The sequence below is a fragment of the Augochlora pura genome, chromosome 6 (assembly GCF_028453695.1).
Source record: "Augochlora pura isolate Apur16 chromosome 6, APUR_v2.2.1, whole genome shotgun sequence".
Lineage (NCBI taxonomy): Eukaryota > Metazoa > Arthropoda > Insecta > Hymenoptera > Halictidae > Augochlora > Augochlora pura.
The window spans coordinates 16,770,118-16,787,530 of NC_135777.1; the positions used below are offsets into that span (position 1 = coordinate 16,770,118).

At 37.1% G+C, this 17,413-nt stretch overlaps 2 protein-coding genes across 2 annotated transcripts; both read left to right on the plus strand.

Annotated features, from left to right (window-relative positions):
* Positions 1–2,257: 2,257 nt before the first annotated feature.
* On the plus strand, positions 2,258–5,557 carry Kel (kelch protein). The gene is made up of 9 exons (XM_078183191.1): positions 2,258–2,671; positions 2,793–2,939; positions 3,092–3,496; positions 3,571–3,824; positions 3,913–4,140; positions 4,217–4,389; positions 4,529–4,669; positions 4,825–5,080; positions 5,367–5,557. The coding sequence occupies exons 1-9, from the start codon at positions 2,601–2,603 to the stop codon at positions 5,555–5,557; spliced, it is 1,866 nt and encodes a 621-aa protein (XP_078039317.1). The 5' UTR covers positions 2,258–2,600.
* A 54-nt stretch (positions 5,558–5,611) lies between these two features.
* On the plus strand, positions 5,612–9,308 carry LOC144471294 (uncharacterized). Its single transcript, XM_078183192.1, has one exon. The coding sequence runs from the start codon at positions 5,612–5,614 to the stop codon at positions 7,154–7,156; it is 1,545 nt and encodes a 514-aa protein (XP_078039318.1). The 3' UTR covers positions 7,157–9,308.
* Positions 9,309–17,413: the final 8,105 nt, after the last annotated feature.

Below are 17,413 nucleotides of genomic sequence, written 5' to 3' on the forward strand. Positions count from 1 at the left end.
ACAATTTTACGATATCTGTACGGATAACAATAATAACAAAATAATATTTAGTGAAAGCGTAGAAGTTTGTTTATTAATCATTTGTCAACTTTCTCAGTCCTTTTTTGAGGAACTTTACCGAAGAAATACTTAAATAAAAGTTTCGAAGAGACATATATCTAGTGCAAAAGAAAATATTAAGCTGGTATCCAAAATGTTCGATAGAACCTTTGCCAGTAATTAATAGTATTATATACGTATTCAATGAAAACCGTGGCAAATCAGATCAAACGTAGTCTGTAATTTTAACAAGAAATTACAAACAAGCCACTTAAAGTGCTCGGTACACCTAGTGTTATATCGGTAGACCATTCCAGAACAGGTTTCCCTACGACTCGGCCGCGGCTGAAGTTTTTTAATATGAGAAACCTTGCGAACATCTGATCTGACACGAGAACTTTGGTAACCTGGGAATCCCAACATTTTTTGAACTCGGCAATAGGTCTCATCGCTATCTTCTTCCTTAGGATGGAAACAAATGTTAGAGGTTCATGTGTATTTTGCTAATTTTTTATAACCTTAAAAATTACAGTATAGTATAGAAAAACTTGGAACCCCTTCTAAACGAAATAAAGCACTTAAATGAAACTTGTCAATATTATTAATGGGATTATTAACACTTTTTCTACTTTTTTTTATTAGGAATCTTCTTTTATCCATTATACATTTAGAGATATTTAGTAAAGGACGCGTAATTGTCTGGAAAACCAAAAAGTAGAAACAGAGATCTTATAATTGTTTTTTATAAAGTTTCTTTGTGAATTATAAAGATTATTATGGAATAAGTAAAAAATTCTTGAAAGAGTTTTTATAAATTTTTTTTATGCTACGAGGATTCCATGGCTTCCAAAGCGATTATTTCACTGATCTTCTATTATTATGTCCCGTGTTTCTTATCAATCAGCGTGCAAATTGGCGACGCACGTCATTCACTTTAATTGGCATCTCGTAAAATCAACATTAAAGGATACGTCTGTGAATGGTAAATTAGACATTTTTATAGATTCACAAGTTTCCCGTATCATCGAAGAAGAATAACGTCGAGACCTCTCTCGTGGGTGCCCCAGTTTCGCAACTTCTGGCTATAAAAATGTTATTTGCATAAGAATCCCGCAGTCTGTATAATAGCACTTTCGAAATCTGAAAATTCAATGATAAGCCCGTGTAATGCACCGGGACATTTTGACAGTATGCTTTTAAGATGCCCGTGCTGCATTTTGCAGACCGAGATACACCATCGAACGATGACATAAGTTTGCACTTTGCTTCACTACGAAACTCGTTGCAAACTCTTACGTAACTGACAACACAAGCAGCGAACTGCAGCGTGAGAATTAAGTTATCGGAATGATTTTGTAATTTATCCGCATTGTTAAAAATTTCATGCGTGACTTTCGTACGGTGACGACGTTCTCCAGAAAAAAAAGATACCCAATTAATTGAACGAATTAGACGGTTGATCGTTCGAATCTTCACTCGTTACTAACAATCGTCGCCGACTATTACATACTGCAATAAAATAAGTAGAAAGAACTAAACCTTCAACGTCTTGTAATCATTTTCAACTGGAATGACTTGTCACTTCTACACGTGGAGTTTTCAATGACTGATGTTTAGTTAATCACCTTTATGTATCGAAACATTTCTTTTTACATTAGACTACACGAATCTGTATTTATAAAAATTGTTCAATGACGAAATCATGGAAATATTTCTAAAATTTTATTCAAATTATTTTCATTGAAGTATTTAATCATTATGAACAGTCTAAAAGATATTCATAGGATAGAAAAACACCTAATTTTATTACTATTATAACAACTCGACAAATCAATTTTAAATTCTATTTTTCGTAAATATCGTAAATTAATGAGTACAAAGTCCTTGAAACTTAGAGTATAGTCAACTGTAACACAGGTATACATTTAAATAATAAAATATAGAATGAGCATATTAAATGTAGTTCGTTAATGGAATAGATCTGGTTTCCAGTAACTGAAACACGTCAATTATTTTACAATCGTAGCGAGTTGATAATTCTGTGACGTAGCAAATTATTCATGCATATGTATGCTAAATAATACAGCCGCACACAACATTAAATTAATGTCACATACTTATCCGGGAGTATATGTTAATATTTAAAGGGATTTGGTAGTGCGCGCATTCTCCAGCAGATGTCGACACCGATACGTGTTTTCTTGGACGATAGCAACGAGAGACAGTAAATGATGTTCAGAAATCAGATAAAAAAAGGAAACTAAATGTTGTGCCTCTGTACATTGTCAAAATAACGTTGTTAGGACTTGTGTCGCTTTCGGTTTGCGTCGGGAAAACTCTCTGACAATATCAGATACCGTGCATGTGTCATAAAGTACAAAATAACGACGTATCGAACCGATAACTTGAAGTCGGCAGCGTCGTTTTCGTTTCTTTCGCACAGCTGATGGCTGTACCGAAATGATGTTTGTGCAAACAGAACTATTTTCGTAATTTCCACTTGAGTTCAACTGGACGTCTCACCACCGGTTTTTTAAACGATTTGTTTTGAGACGATCAAAATGGAGTTGGCGGGACAGAGTCAGGTGCAAAATTCCTCCAGTAACAACGATGGCTCTGAAAATAAAGGGAGGTAAGATTTCTATTGTGTACGATTTTTTCAATTCCACTTTTCCGTTGTTGTCATGTCTTTCTCATATTCCGATGCCACTGTTTAAAGCATCTTATTTAACGTGTACATTTTGTTGTTTTAGTTGCTTATTGCTGCGATATGCTAGTCAGAACTCCTTGGATGAGAGCTCCCAGAAACACATTCCACGAGAAAGTGGAAAAGATAAGCCGCCTTACAGAAATCATCATCATACGAATCGGGCTTTTGATGTTATTAACGAAATGAGAAAGTATGTACCTGAAATTATTCTATACTTTAATGAAAAGATTCCAATGTATGTGTCCAAAACAGAGAATGATATCAGAGTCTGTTGTTGGACCACTTGTATTCATTGTGTTCATGTTTTGTAACTACTTATGAATTAATTTGATTACTTACTAGGAAAAATTCGTTATGTGATGTGATATTGGTGGCTGATGGAGGAATGGAAGTACCTGCACACAAAATGATCCTTGCCGCTTGTAGTCCTTATTTTTACGCTATGTTTACAAGCTTTGAAGAACGAGATCAGGAAAGAATAACCTTACAAGGAGTTGATTTCTCGGCACTAGAATTATTGGTAGATTATGTATATTCTGCAGAAGTGCATGTAACAGAGGAGAATGTGCAAGTACTGTTACCAGCTGCAAATCTTTTACAACTGACTGATGTACGCGATGCATGTTGTGACTTTTTACAAGCTCAGTTACATCCATCAAACTGTTTAGGAATTCGTGCATTTGCTGATCTCCATGGGTGTCTGGAATTGTTATCGCATGCAGACAGTTATATTGAACAACATTTTTCGTAAGCAAACACATATTATTGTTATTTTGATACATTCTCTGCTACAATTACTAAATATTTTATTTTATACATAGGGAAGTGGTAGATGGTGACGAATTTTTAACATTAGCTGCACAGCAAGTAGCTAAATTGATTTGCAGCGATCATTTAATGGTACCTTCAGAAGAAAAAGTATTCGAATGTGTAATATCATGGGTACACCATGATTTAGAAAAAAGACAAGTTGATTTGGCTCAATTAATGGAATACGTTCGTTTACCATTACTTTCACAGGAATATTTAGTTCAACGGGTCGAGGAAGAGCCACTTTTGAAAGCAAATTTACAATGTAAATGATAAAATATTCCCTTGCATATGACATGTGCAGTGGTATAATGTACGAGTATTAAACATTGCATTTTTCTTACTCTATTCAGGTAAGGATTTCTTGATCGAAGCTCTAAAATATCATTTATTGAAGGGAGAACAAAAGTCGTTATTTAAGACACCTCGTACAAAACCTAGACAGCCACGATGGTTACCTAAAGTGTTGTTAGTGGTTGGTGGTCAAGCTCCAAAGGCAATTAGAAGCGTTGAATGCTATGATTTCAAGGAAGAAAAATGGTATCAGGTATCAGAATTGCCGACGCGTCGCTGTAGGGCAGGTACATAACATATCTTCAAATTGAATATTAATATTTGAAATAAATTATGGATTATTAAGTTATACATTTTATACAGGTTTATCTGTCCTCGGCGGTCGTGTATATGCTGTTGGCGGATTTAATGGATCCCTTAGAGTGCGAACAGTAGATATTTATGATGCATCCACTGACCAGTGGTCACCTTGTCCAGAAATGGGAGTGAGAAGATCGACACTTGGTGTGGCAGTTCTCGGCAATTGCATTTATGCTGTACATATTTATTTTCTTTTGTTACTAGTATATAAAAGTACTACTATAAATATTAAAACATATCATTTTCTTCAACATATGTATACTGCTGTATACGACTTTCATAGAGAATGTGTACATTATATGATAAATATGATAGGTTGGTGGATTCGATGGATCAACTGGTTTAAATTCAGCCGAAGTATATGATCCAAGGACGCACGAATGGAGGCTGATCGCGCCAATGTCAACGCGTAGGAGTAGCGTCGGCGTGGGCGTTGTTAAAGGATTACTATATGCAGTAAGTGTAATAATATGATTTATTTATTTTTATCTACTTTCTCGGATGTAAGTAACATTTATCCATAAATGGAAACGCACTATGAATTACGCGGGACTTTTCACTAAAACAAATTTAAAGGTACCTTTGTGGAAAATACAACTGCGTTTCTTCAGGTTGGAGGTTACGACGGAGCATCCCGACAATGTCTTTCCAGTGTTGAATGCTATAACCCAGAAAAAGATCAATGGAAGCCGGTACCTGACATGTCTGCACGTCGCAGCGGTGCTGGTGTTGGTGTTTTGGATGGAGTTCTGTATGCTGTGGGCGGTCACGATGGTCCTTTGGTTAGGAAAAGCGTAGAAGCATTCAATCCGGATACTAATCAGTGGACCCCAGTTAGTGATATGGCCCTTTGTCGTAGAAACGCTGGTACGTATTATTTTAGACCAAGTGCGACGACGTTGCTATTTTGTCCTTGTTTCAGAATTATTAAAATACGCTAATGTCAGCGTCTTTATCATTCGCATGATATGTTACTGTTTTTTTTTCTTTTCATGAATCTGAAAAAACTTCGCGTCGATAATCATCCCTATAAAAATTCTCAAAAATTGTCGTATAATCAGATTGTTAAATTAGAAAGAACTTGAGGTGTTGAAATGATGTGTAAGACCCCGTGGAACTTAAATAATAAGATGGTAATTATTTTTCGTATCAGGTGTCGTTGCGCTAGGCGGTTTCTTGTACGTGGTGGGTGGTGACGATGGCGTATCGAGTCTAGCGTCCGTTGAAATTTATTCGCCGAGGACTGACACTTGGACGACGCTATCGACGTGTATGGGTATTGGTCGCAGCTACGCGGGTGTCGCAATAATTGACAAACCGATGCCGTCTACGACATCGATGTGAGGATTGCAATCCGCTGGGCATGGAGCAGAACAGAACCCAGACCCGGGTGCCGAAATGTCGGATCAATCACGGGAAGCCGGGCCCAGCGGTGTGCAAGTCCAAAATCCGGATCAGAATGTGCTCCAGCAGTATCGTGGAGCTGGTCATAACTGTCAAGGTCCGCGTTGCGTGTGTCAGAGATACGAGAATGGAGAATTGGCAGCTGTAGTGATGAATCAGAATCGAAGCAACCAGGAGAGAGACGACAATTATCAGAACATAGGCCGCAATGCGCGGGGCTTCCAAAACCGACCCGGTGGCTCGTTACAAGGCTACTCGAATCTAAATCCAAACTATCAGAACCCTGTTGATTTGGTTCACAATTATAATCGCAATCGACAACCGCACGAATCGGAAGAGAACATTTACGAGCGTCTGGACAACGACGACGACGACAACAACGAGAACAACGGCGAGGCCAGTCGCAACGAACCCATAGCCCAGAACAATCAGGACGATCACATGTACGAGAGAATCGACGATCGATATTCTTGTAGCGGCAGAATATATTCCCGTTGTTATAAATACCATATCTTAAATCACATTGCTATTCCTAATTTCCTGTACGACATGGAGTCTAGAAACTCGAATCAATACGACCAGCCTCGTCAGATCTATCTAGACTCCCGTTTGTCCAGCCAGTTCTGCCAAAATCGGCTAGACCGATTGGGCCGCAATTGTTTCTCCACCGAAAACATTGCTCACGCTTCCACTGGACGTACAATTTACCCGCTCGGTTACAATTGTATGTGTTCCTTCTGCAGACACTTAGACCCTAGATACCTGTGTCATCACTGTCATAATTTACATAACAGATCGCGCTATCAGGATGGACCTGCGGGCAATTCTAGGCATGTTATATATCAATTGCCGAGAAACTGCAGGTGTCCCTTCTGTCGTGGCGAATACTCTTACGTGAAACTGCCTGTTACGTCCTGCCGACCTCCTGAGTTCTGGAGGATGGAATGCTATTGTAGGAATCCTAGTAATTGTTCTTGTAGATCCAAGGTTTTGTCTAACTGTAATTCTACTACTCAGGTCGGTAAATACCTTGACTGGATCGACAGAGCCGGCCCGTCAGTCAATAATCCCCTGTACGCCACGATCCACATTGGCAGACCCTGCGTTTCACCTGCCGGAAACTTAGCTGCCGGAAGCAGCGCAGATCCTGGGCCCTCGACATCCGGCGTATCCAGTTCTGCGGCTGCATCCAACGAGCCCAGCACGTCTTCGAACGTCAGGCCGATATTTTCTTCACATAATCCCTCCACTTCGCGCGGCTCTGTTTGCTCTGCTAACCGTTCCACCGCAGAGCGTCAGCACACATGCGACGATTCCTGCATCAGAAATCAAAGTGGAGGCATCGCTGGGATATGTCAATTCTTCGGCAGATGCGAGCGAGCGGAATGCAACCATGGCAGATTGTCAGTGCATTGGTGGTACGTGAACAAGTGGCTGCTACCTTGGAATCCTCATATCTTCGACAGGAACGTGGATGCTGTTCCCGTGATGGAAGAGGAGCCTCGTAATCAACACGATAGCGACAGCGACGACGCTTAATGACGATTAATCCTCTAATTTTTATAATCTAGTGATTCATTTGGCATTATTGGATAGCGTTTTATTGCAATTGTTTAGACTCCCGATCGCAATTGTTGCGAAAGTTAAGATAGAACTAAGTATCCGTGTCCCCTTATTTTTAACGAGTGTATAGTAACGAAGTTGTAATTTGTGATACTTGAGGAAACGTACGTCTCCCCTGCAAGGGATAACGAGAGGAAAGTAATAATATCGATAATAATCGCATTGGACTCCTTCTTATTTTGAACTATCAACATCCAGCTTGTTACAAATACTTTGGTAAGGACTAGATAACTATTGTTGAATCATTTGAAGTTGATAATCCTCGGTTGGAAAGTTATTCTAGATGTTTAAGATGAATTCGCACATGTATCGACAATAACAATGCTTTATATGTGCTCCGATATTCTGAGATATTTACGTCTAAGGATAAGACAGATATAGATTTCGTTTATACATACATATGTTTATAAATGCGTATAATGTCGCTTAAGCGTATACATAATCAAAGATAAGTTCTGCCAATACCTTGTTGAGAATTTATAGAAACTTTTTAAATTTCAATGACTTTATACTCCACTGATCGCCTGTTTCATATTGTTTTAATTCTACGACGGATAAAAATTGCCAACTTTATCGCGTTGGTCCTCTGTATAGAGAACTATGTGTACAATAGGCTAATATTTGGACATGTGTGTTTTACTGTATAATGATGTGAAATGTATAGAAATTGTAACTTTTATAATTCGTCGGTGATTCTTTTGACTCAGCGTTGTTTTCTGGGTCAAAGGGGAGAAGGAAAAGACGAGAGAGTAAAAAAAGAGCGAGAGAGTGCTTCTGGCATATTTTTATAAGTTTAGTAATAAAGATGTCTGAATAAGACGAAACAGAAATATCTTTTTTTAAATGTTAGTCGGACCGTATTCGTTGGAAGCAAATCATTGGTCAATAATACGACGAGGTAAATATGTCGGGTATAAAAAGCTTTACGTTCGAACTTGAGAACTGTTATAAATACAAATCTATATTATTTTATTAAACCTTTATTATGACTATATTATGAACAAAATAGAGAACCATTTAAGAACAACAACGGTGGAACATCATAGCCGAGTTCAGATCAACAAGTGGCCGTGAACGTGGCCATCGAAGCGTCATCTCTACGAAATTTTGTACTGTCTCTTATATCATGATAGACACTCCTAGTAAATCAACAGGTAGCTACACATTTTGTGTCTGTAGCGTAAGGTAGTAGGGAATCTAATCTTGAATGACCATCTGGCTGCTATCATTTGTTTGTAATTATTGTACTTGATTCGTGTGTGCAATTCATGACGTGGGAAACTAAGAAGAATTGACTCGCAATATTTGAATGCTCTGCGTGTATGTTATTATTATTATTATTACTATTATTATTATTACTATAGTCAGTATTAAGTCGTCCTTACAAAGTTCTAGGATTAAATCGGAAAATGTATTATATATTTTATTTTAATTAGTCACTTCTACATGTTATCAAAAATTTCATCCAACGCGAATAGAATAAATTGCAATATCTTCGGCGTGCAATATAATTTTTACACTTGAAAGGACAGATTTGAACATATCTTTAGATAATTTACGACTTAAGCATTAATTTGTATGTAAGATTCGTAATGAAACAATATTTTGAGCCTAATACACTAAATTGTAAAACCCGTGTTGGGTTGATTCCCTCTGTAACAATACAATGAACCCTCACGGATTCGCCAAATGTATATTTATTTTTTGTATTTAGTAGTTCACAATATATATACTATGACAATTAATTGAATAAAAAAACATTGATTATGGAGAATTTACACGAACAAAGTTTCCCTTCAACCAAATGTGTTAACATCTGATCTATATGTATATGATTGTTACCTTTTTGGTATTATTCAAACTATAAGCATTTGATATTAGTTTCCCGAAAATTACTATAGGAGTTTTTATAAATATAAGAATTTGTAATTCTTACTTTTGGAGGGTACTGGATTGTACATGATTCTTTGTCACGATAGCAATATAAAATACCAAATGTCTGAATTACTTTATAAAGCAATATTATAATGTGGAAAATTTACATGTATGCAAATATATGTAATTTGAAAAATTATATTTTTTTAATTTATTAAGAGATTTACATTGTCATCAAACATTTTTGTTTATTTCATAAGATTCCGGATAAAATTATCTCTTCTGTATTTGACCAATTAATAGATTTATCAATGTGCTAAACTTATGTACATATGATGCGTATTTTATAAAAATTGAACAGTTTATTATCTATTAATCCCTGTTACTCTCGAATAAATTCATTGACTAATATCCCAGTCAATTCGCCAATGATAGCGAATTTCAGACTACAATGCCAATTAACGTACCTCAGAACGCTTTTGCAAGAGTAAATGCCTTTACTATTGATACACATATATTGACTTTGAGAAAAGTTGGTCACTCCCTCATGAGTGAAGGCCAACAGCTATCACTTTGGTGGTATAATAGCCCTAATATAAATGTACTGCTACAGTGTATGCGTTTCTGTCGTTAAATCTCCTTTATCTTTCTATTATCCAGTCTATTAATAATCATTCCAGTCCCTTATTAGCAAAGCTGTTCATTACTCTCGCCGTTTTATTCAATGTATTATCCTGGAAATTTCCAATTTTTTAATTTTTAAAAATTCGGAATCTTGGAATATTTTTAATTATCTAAATTATAGTTATAGCTGTACATAAGCTCGAAAAAGCGTCTTCTTCGAGTAATTGAAGCAAGTTGAAAATAATGTAATACTTTTTGTGTTTGATCTATTAATTTACTGATAAATGCATTAAACACGTTAACTAATTACAATATAAATCGTACGAAGTTTAACTAATCCTAATCTTCTCATTGTTACAAAACAATGTACGATGACAGAGTAAAATGGACACCTTTACAAGTGCCTTTGTCCAGTAAACTAATTCTTGTAAGACCTCAAAAATGTTTAGTCGCGTTTAGGGCACGGTAATACTAAATGGAAAGAAAATGAACGAAGTCCTGGCAATGTTCTATAAGCAGAAACATCCACCGTGCAAGTCGCCTGACTATCATTCGAGGTGTGACCATCGTGACATTTCCGACAGAAGATTTATCGTGAACTTGCACGTAAACTATTGTGATCGAAATTTATACGCGCCGGTCGCCGAGATTGCTTCGGGGCCGACGCGGGTTCGCCACGGCCACCTTTAGCGGGATCGTCCTTTTACGTGTCGGCAACGAGCGCCGTGCCATAAAAACTACGAATATTTCGCGTTGTCACACGACCAATGCAAATGTTTGACCGACGATAAACGCTATTGTGTTTTCTACCGCTGCGGAGTACCGGCGCACATTTTCTGCGACTTATCTTGACACCGCGGCTATTCAAGTATCGCGGGCGTGGTCCTCATGGTCAACTATAGTTTGCTCAAATAATGGCTTAAACCTTTCTGCTCCGCGCAATCGATATTTCTTTTAGCGATCGTATGCGCGTTTCAGCTTTGTCTCGACCGTCTGCTGCGCTATTTACTAAATAAGAATCGGACGGCGTTGGCCGGGTCCATTTGGACCCAGTGTTTAGAAATTGTTACTTGAACACCAAGTTTCTAATTGAAGCTTTCACATGTTTCATCGTGATCTTGATATAAATCATTTCGTACATATGTTTGTGAGAAGTAAAACACATTTGGAAATTTCAAGCATTTTTCATACTAGATGGCGACTATGACAACGCAAAAAAAAAACACGACTAGAAGAATCGAAAATTCTGTAAGCAGTATAGTCGATGAGGTATTTAAATACTTTTTGCATCACTATTTAAGAATCGTGTTGCATAACTAAGAGGTCGAAGTACAGTATGCAACATTCCTAATATTATATGATGTACGAAAGTGAATAATCCTTCGCAATGGCTGGCCTCTTTCAAAATTGGACCAAATGACATGTCAGAAGAACAGTTTTTTATTTTATTTCAGGATTTATAAAAGTCTATAAAACTTATTCTTCAAATTGTTTTTTGTTCAAATAAAAGAGTTAAAAATATAATTTCTTGATTTATCTATAACCCAAATAGTTACGATTTTCGCCAGAATTTTGTTAAACATTCTCCAGTAAACCAGTTCTTCCAACGTCAACATTGATCCGCGTCGGGGAAAGATATTCTCACTTTTGCGGGTCGCTGTAGGTAGTAAAACAAGAAGACTTCGCAGGCTGATTTCTGTGGCGCGAAATAAAATCGACGAGAAGGAACGCCGTATCCTTTCTTCCGATGGCCGCGCGGTGCACGGCGCGTTCTCTCGAAGTAATCTAAATTTTATGCTCGCACCTATCGACAATATGGCGAAGTGCGTCGTATGCAGGAACACCCGGTGTCCGGTCAATTTATTTCGACGTGATCTTTAGCCCGGCGACCGTGTCGCTCGTCAAACAGGAATCGAACTCCGTGTTTCCTGAACACGGACGTTTGTTATTTAATAAAGAAAAAAAAAAAGAAGAAAGAAAGAAACAGAACTGTCGTGCGTCAGAATCGTTAATTCATTATGATCGATGGCTGGCATGATACTTGAAGTATGTGGGCGTTGGTCCTGTACTTGTCACCTTCAAATTCCGATCGGTCTGAAACGGTCGAAAAGAAGTTCGAACGCTTTATGGACATACAGGGTGTTTCAAAATTATACATACTCCGGGAAATGAGGGGTTCCCGAGGCCATTCGAAGTAACCTTTTCCTTCGCCGAAATGCAAACCGCGGCTTTGTTAACGAATTATTAATGAAAAAAGGTAGATGCGCGCGCACGATTCAACCTGCTGCTACGCGCGCGAGCCAGCCGACTGAAGCCTATCTCACTCTCGGGGTGAATATAGTATTTCTCAAAAATGATATTCATAAATCGCCATCACGCTGGCAACAGGGCATAAGTTACGATTATATTGAATTATTATACTAATACAATAAATATTAGGTGCATACAAAATTTATTGTCTATTTAAGAACAGATAGAATTTTTCGATGGACCCAATAATTATTAATTTCCAGGAAAATATCGATCCACTGATTCGTTATTTATACTTCGTTCTACTTCGCCGGTGGTGTAAATAAAACCAAAAATGTTTCTACCTGAAATTCTAATGCAGCTCTGTACAGTGATTATGCACCTCAGCCTCCGCGCTCGCAGATTTTTTCATTCCTGCAGATCAACGATGCCGGCGCGCACCTAAGAAATAGAGCAGATCATAATTGGCTATTGTTAAAATGTTCTTGGCCACCGGGTGTTTGTTGTACGGGTAGTCCCTCTTTCATCGGTGGTTATTTATCGCGGGATGGAAAGCATTGTACAGATCCTTCTGTATTCATTAAAATCAGCCAGCAACGAATAATAAAAGATCGCGGCGTAACCGTGGAATAATAATTTATCGCTACCGTTACGCGTGCATAACCATGCGTGAATCACGGAATTGTCGTGCAAGTGTAACGTGTGCTGCTAAGGAATTACGAAATCGCTCGTCGTTCTGCCACGTGCGCCCGAGACTTCACTCTTTTTCATTCTATTTTAATAAGGTCCTGGTTCCGGCTGCGTTTTCTACGATCGGCTCGCCGATTAATTGTTTTCGGATAGGACGTTTCCCTGGAAAAAGCCGAACAGCTTCGGATCACCGTGCGAGTGATTCATTTTGTTCCGAGATTGATTTACGAGCTGCAAAATTTCCAGTATCTAGTTTATATGCATTCATGTCGGAAGTTGTACCGATTTAAATTGAACGCCGCGCTAAAGACTTATGGTTCACGCAATAGTGATTTTCCCATATGCACAATTATTTTCTCGAAGAATGAGAATGCTTGTTTTATGCTAAGATTTTATTAGTGTTTTTCTGACAACGCACTAATAAAATATAACATATTACTTCTGAAAATTTCAGTCGAATATATTAATTACAATTTTAAATCCCTGTATATAATTTTATATACAGGGTGGGGCAAATGAAGTGTTACAAAGCAATATCTCCATTATCGTTAATGATACGCGAAAATGCTCGAGGAACAAATTGTTTAGTTCGAAGGGGCACATGTTGTGGTGGAAATGGTTTTTTTTTAAAGGTCATATTTTTTGAGATTTCAAGGTCATCGATGTTTTTTCAAATGGAACTATGTATTTGTTTTTCGATGACATTATTGCCGATTTTAAGACCAATCCAGCGACCTATAACTCAAGGTCATTCTAGTCGCGCAAAGTAATAATATTAAATCAATATAAGGAAAAATTAAATTACCCCACATGTACAAAAAAAAATCTAATAAAATATTAAACTAGATACGATAACATAAAATGAAGTCGATACAGCAAAGAATTGACTTACGCCAGTTATAGAAAATAATCGAATGAAATATTAAATGAAAAATGTGATTAACTAATATTAAATGTACCTAGCAACAGATTAACTTGCGCCATTTTGGCTCGAAACAACTCAGTTACGAGTGGCGAACCTAACCGGTGTTAGAGCGAGATGAACCCATTAGCGAAAGGTTCTATTATCCCGGCGTAATAAACGAGCGCAAACGAGCGCCGCGTAAAAATGACGGTAACATTAATTTAATAGACAGGTAAAGATTATATCAATTACTTTTATGCATCGCGTTGCGCGTTGCGCGTTGCAATTTATGCCCTGTAGAATAATCCGTCACCGCTTGGCCGCCGTTCGCGCTTTGGAAAGTGCTCGTAATAATACTCGATCTTTAACAGGGGGGCTTCCTTCTTCCAAGGGTAGGGAAAGGTGGCCGGTGCACGTGTTCCATTGCAGCCTCGTTAGATCGCAAGGCAACCGTTTTCAATCCGTTCATTGTTGATCGCCGAACGAAGCAGGGAGCGAGTACACCTACTACGGGCCTATGCACACCAGGCATCCGCGTCCCTTTTGCAGCATTTTTCCGCCGCGCAACTTTTCTCGCGTACTATCGACACGCATTCCACGAGCCGCGGTTTCACATTGTTCTTTTCCCTTATCCCTAATAGGATCGATTTAGAGGCATAAGCGCGGAGAATTGGCTGCCGACCGAACGGAGCGCTGTCTTGTTCATAGAGGCCATTACGAAATTTAACGCTAAATTCAAAATAGTTTTCCCGAGTTACAGTTTTTCCATTTTCATGTTGTCGAGTATACTAACTCGTAGAACAGTACCATTTTCAATAGCTATAAGCTATTAAAATAATTAGCTAATAATAATAAAGATAAATAATGTAACAATTTAAAATTGCATACGAAAAAATCGCTGCTGCGAATACGAAGCAACCATTCCAAAATTGAAATCAAACAAGAACTTAATTTGCAACCTTAGATTGCAATTTATTTTACACTTCGTCGCAATTGAGAAATAATTATATAATTACTATTGTGTGTGCAATGTGTATTAGCTATATTTAATGCCCGGTAGCTCGTTCAATATGATGAAATATCCACGTTGGCAGTGGTACAACGATATTTTCTCTTTTATGACATGTTCGTCGTCTTGCGATTTTTCCGTCAGCGTTTCGTTTCCCGTTGAAACGGTAGTAGGAAGTTAAAAAATTGGAAAAAAATACTAAATTATCATCGCGCGTTGCGCGTGCACCATAGGACCTGACCCCCTTTCATTGTGAGTCTTTTCTTCGGGTTCACTGGCGTGTGTCCATTCACGCGGCGTGCACGATCTCGGTTCTGACGTTTTCGATGCACTTGACGCATATTGCATTCACGACCGTGTTTTATTGCCGCATTGTTGCTACCTCAAGATTCGTGGCACCAACGCGCTTGTTTCTTTGCAACTATTACCGTGGCAAATGGCCACGACTAAGCCAGTTTTTTACCGAATATCTAATAGAGCAGTTTAGCAGCTGCGATTGGCGACCAATTGTGTCACCTTTTAATGCTTTGACCTCAGGGGCTCGATAAATCTCGATATCAAATTACACTATTTTATTGCCGCTTAATACATATTTCTCAGCTATAAAAATAAAGGATAATAATTTGTCAAAATATCTCAAATGCTTACTTATTATTATACAATAATTATCCTAATTTATTAATTATTTATATTATTACACAATTGATTGTATACAATAATTAGATGATTTATATAAAATTAAATAAGAAGAGTTTTATATGCAAATGCAAGAATAAAATGAGGTTTTAATTAATACGTGAATTTCAATTATTATGCAATTAACGAGTTGGCAATATTTAATTGCAATCAGATACGGCATATATAAAATGAAATCAGAAGAGTTTCTCATACGTAAATCTGAGATTATGATTAAAATTGAATAAATAAGTAAAAATTACTATACAATTACTAAGTAGTAATCGTTAATTACAAGGTATCATATTTTCAGTTTACATATTTATTAATATCCAACGAGGTAAGTGAAATGAACAAATTAAGTTAATGATTTATGGTTAACTATTTCAGTACTTTAAATATCACGTGTTCGTAATAACCGTGTTTGAATGTCTTTAAAAACATCGACAGAGTTATGATAAAACATTATGCTATCTTTAACGATAGTTTGTTAATTCGGTTGCGCTTAGTTCATTGTAAACAAATTACCGTCCCGTGTAATTACTTGCGTAAGAGTTTTATCTGTTACACGGTATCTAACGGTGCAGTTAATAATGTACTTTCGCGATCAGGGTGGTCTGCCAAGGAGTTTGCTAATTCTACTCTCGATAATGCAGTGGCAATGTCGTAAGTATCTCACGCGTACAAGCAAAATGAAAGCATTTACTGTATTCCCTTTCTCGGCTTTAACACTAAAATCGAACGGCAACGAATTCTTACGCCACGAATATGTTCGGTCACATGAAATATTTAGTTTCCGTACATTTACATTTTGTTCCGAGTTCCACAATCATATTTAACGATTGAGAATACAAATACTCGTACACCAAATTTTATATTCACCTAATAATTTTACTATTAAATATTAAATTTAGCTTTTGAATTACAGTGTTACCATTTGCCAACGTAATTATTATCCCTAATATGCTAAAGAAAATTTACTAAAACGAGACAAAAAAAATACAACTTCAGAAGCGGATTATTCTTATTTTATTATTCTTTTATTATTGTTCTTTGTAAAATACTTACTTTTTAAATGTTTTACTATTTTCTAAGTAAGTATTTATTTAGTGATTAAATCGTAATTATTATGATTTAAAAGTTTGATGATGATGATCAAGGAAGTGTTCAGTTATTAATTATTAAATATTGATGATTAGGATTAAATATGTGATAATTTTTTTTTAAAGAGCTGAATGATTAAATTATATTGGATATTGATGATGGAGGACGATCAATTATTAATTACTAACGATTACGATTAGATATTAAATATTAATAATTAAGTTGGAAATTAAATATTACTCATTCTGGTTAAATATGAATTCTTATGATAAAATATTAATAATTGTGATAAAATATTGCTTACTACGATTAAATACTAATTATTAATATCGCTAAAAATCTTCAAACTTCGACGAACGTTTTAAAATTACTCTCTTTTAGGAAATGGACCTCGTATTAAGCAACTCGATGATTTAACAGTACCTACAAAAATTCAGGTATCCGCTCGAGAATTACTGTTTTTTTTCTCACAAAATTGACCATTACCGAGCGATCGCTTTCGAAACGTTTTAATCTCGTTTAACCTCCCCGGTGAAAAAAACTGTATGGCTCTTGCGATAGTCGAGTTATACATACAATAATGGACAGCTGCTCGACCGAGAAACAAAATAAAACACTGTCGATTGGGTATCGTTTTTTTCAATGTACACGCGTTCACGGCTTCCTGTAACAGATTCCGCCTAAGGCGGGCAAAGTCCTTGCCGGGTGGGTGGAGTAGAAAACAGCGGGAACTTCCGTAGCGATCGGACAGAAGCCGATGTTAACCGGTGTCTCTCTTTCGCGGCATAACTTGCGCCGAATATCGATCCCGAGATAAAACTGACCGAGAGCGGCTTCCTCGAAACATAATTACGAGATCGGCGAGTTACAAAAGTATCGATACGCGGAACAAAAGTTCGTAATAGCACGTCATTGATTCTATCGATTGATTATTGTAGATCGCGTCCTGTTTCCGGATAACGAGCTATCGCTCGATCTTAAATTAATCACAATTATTGGAATACCGAAAGGTTAGACAGTTCCGTGAGCTGTATCGTTTATT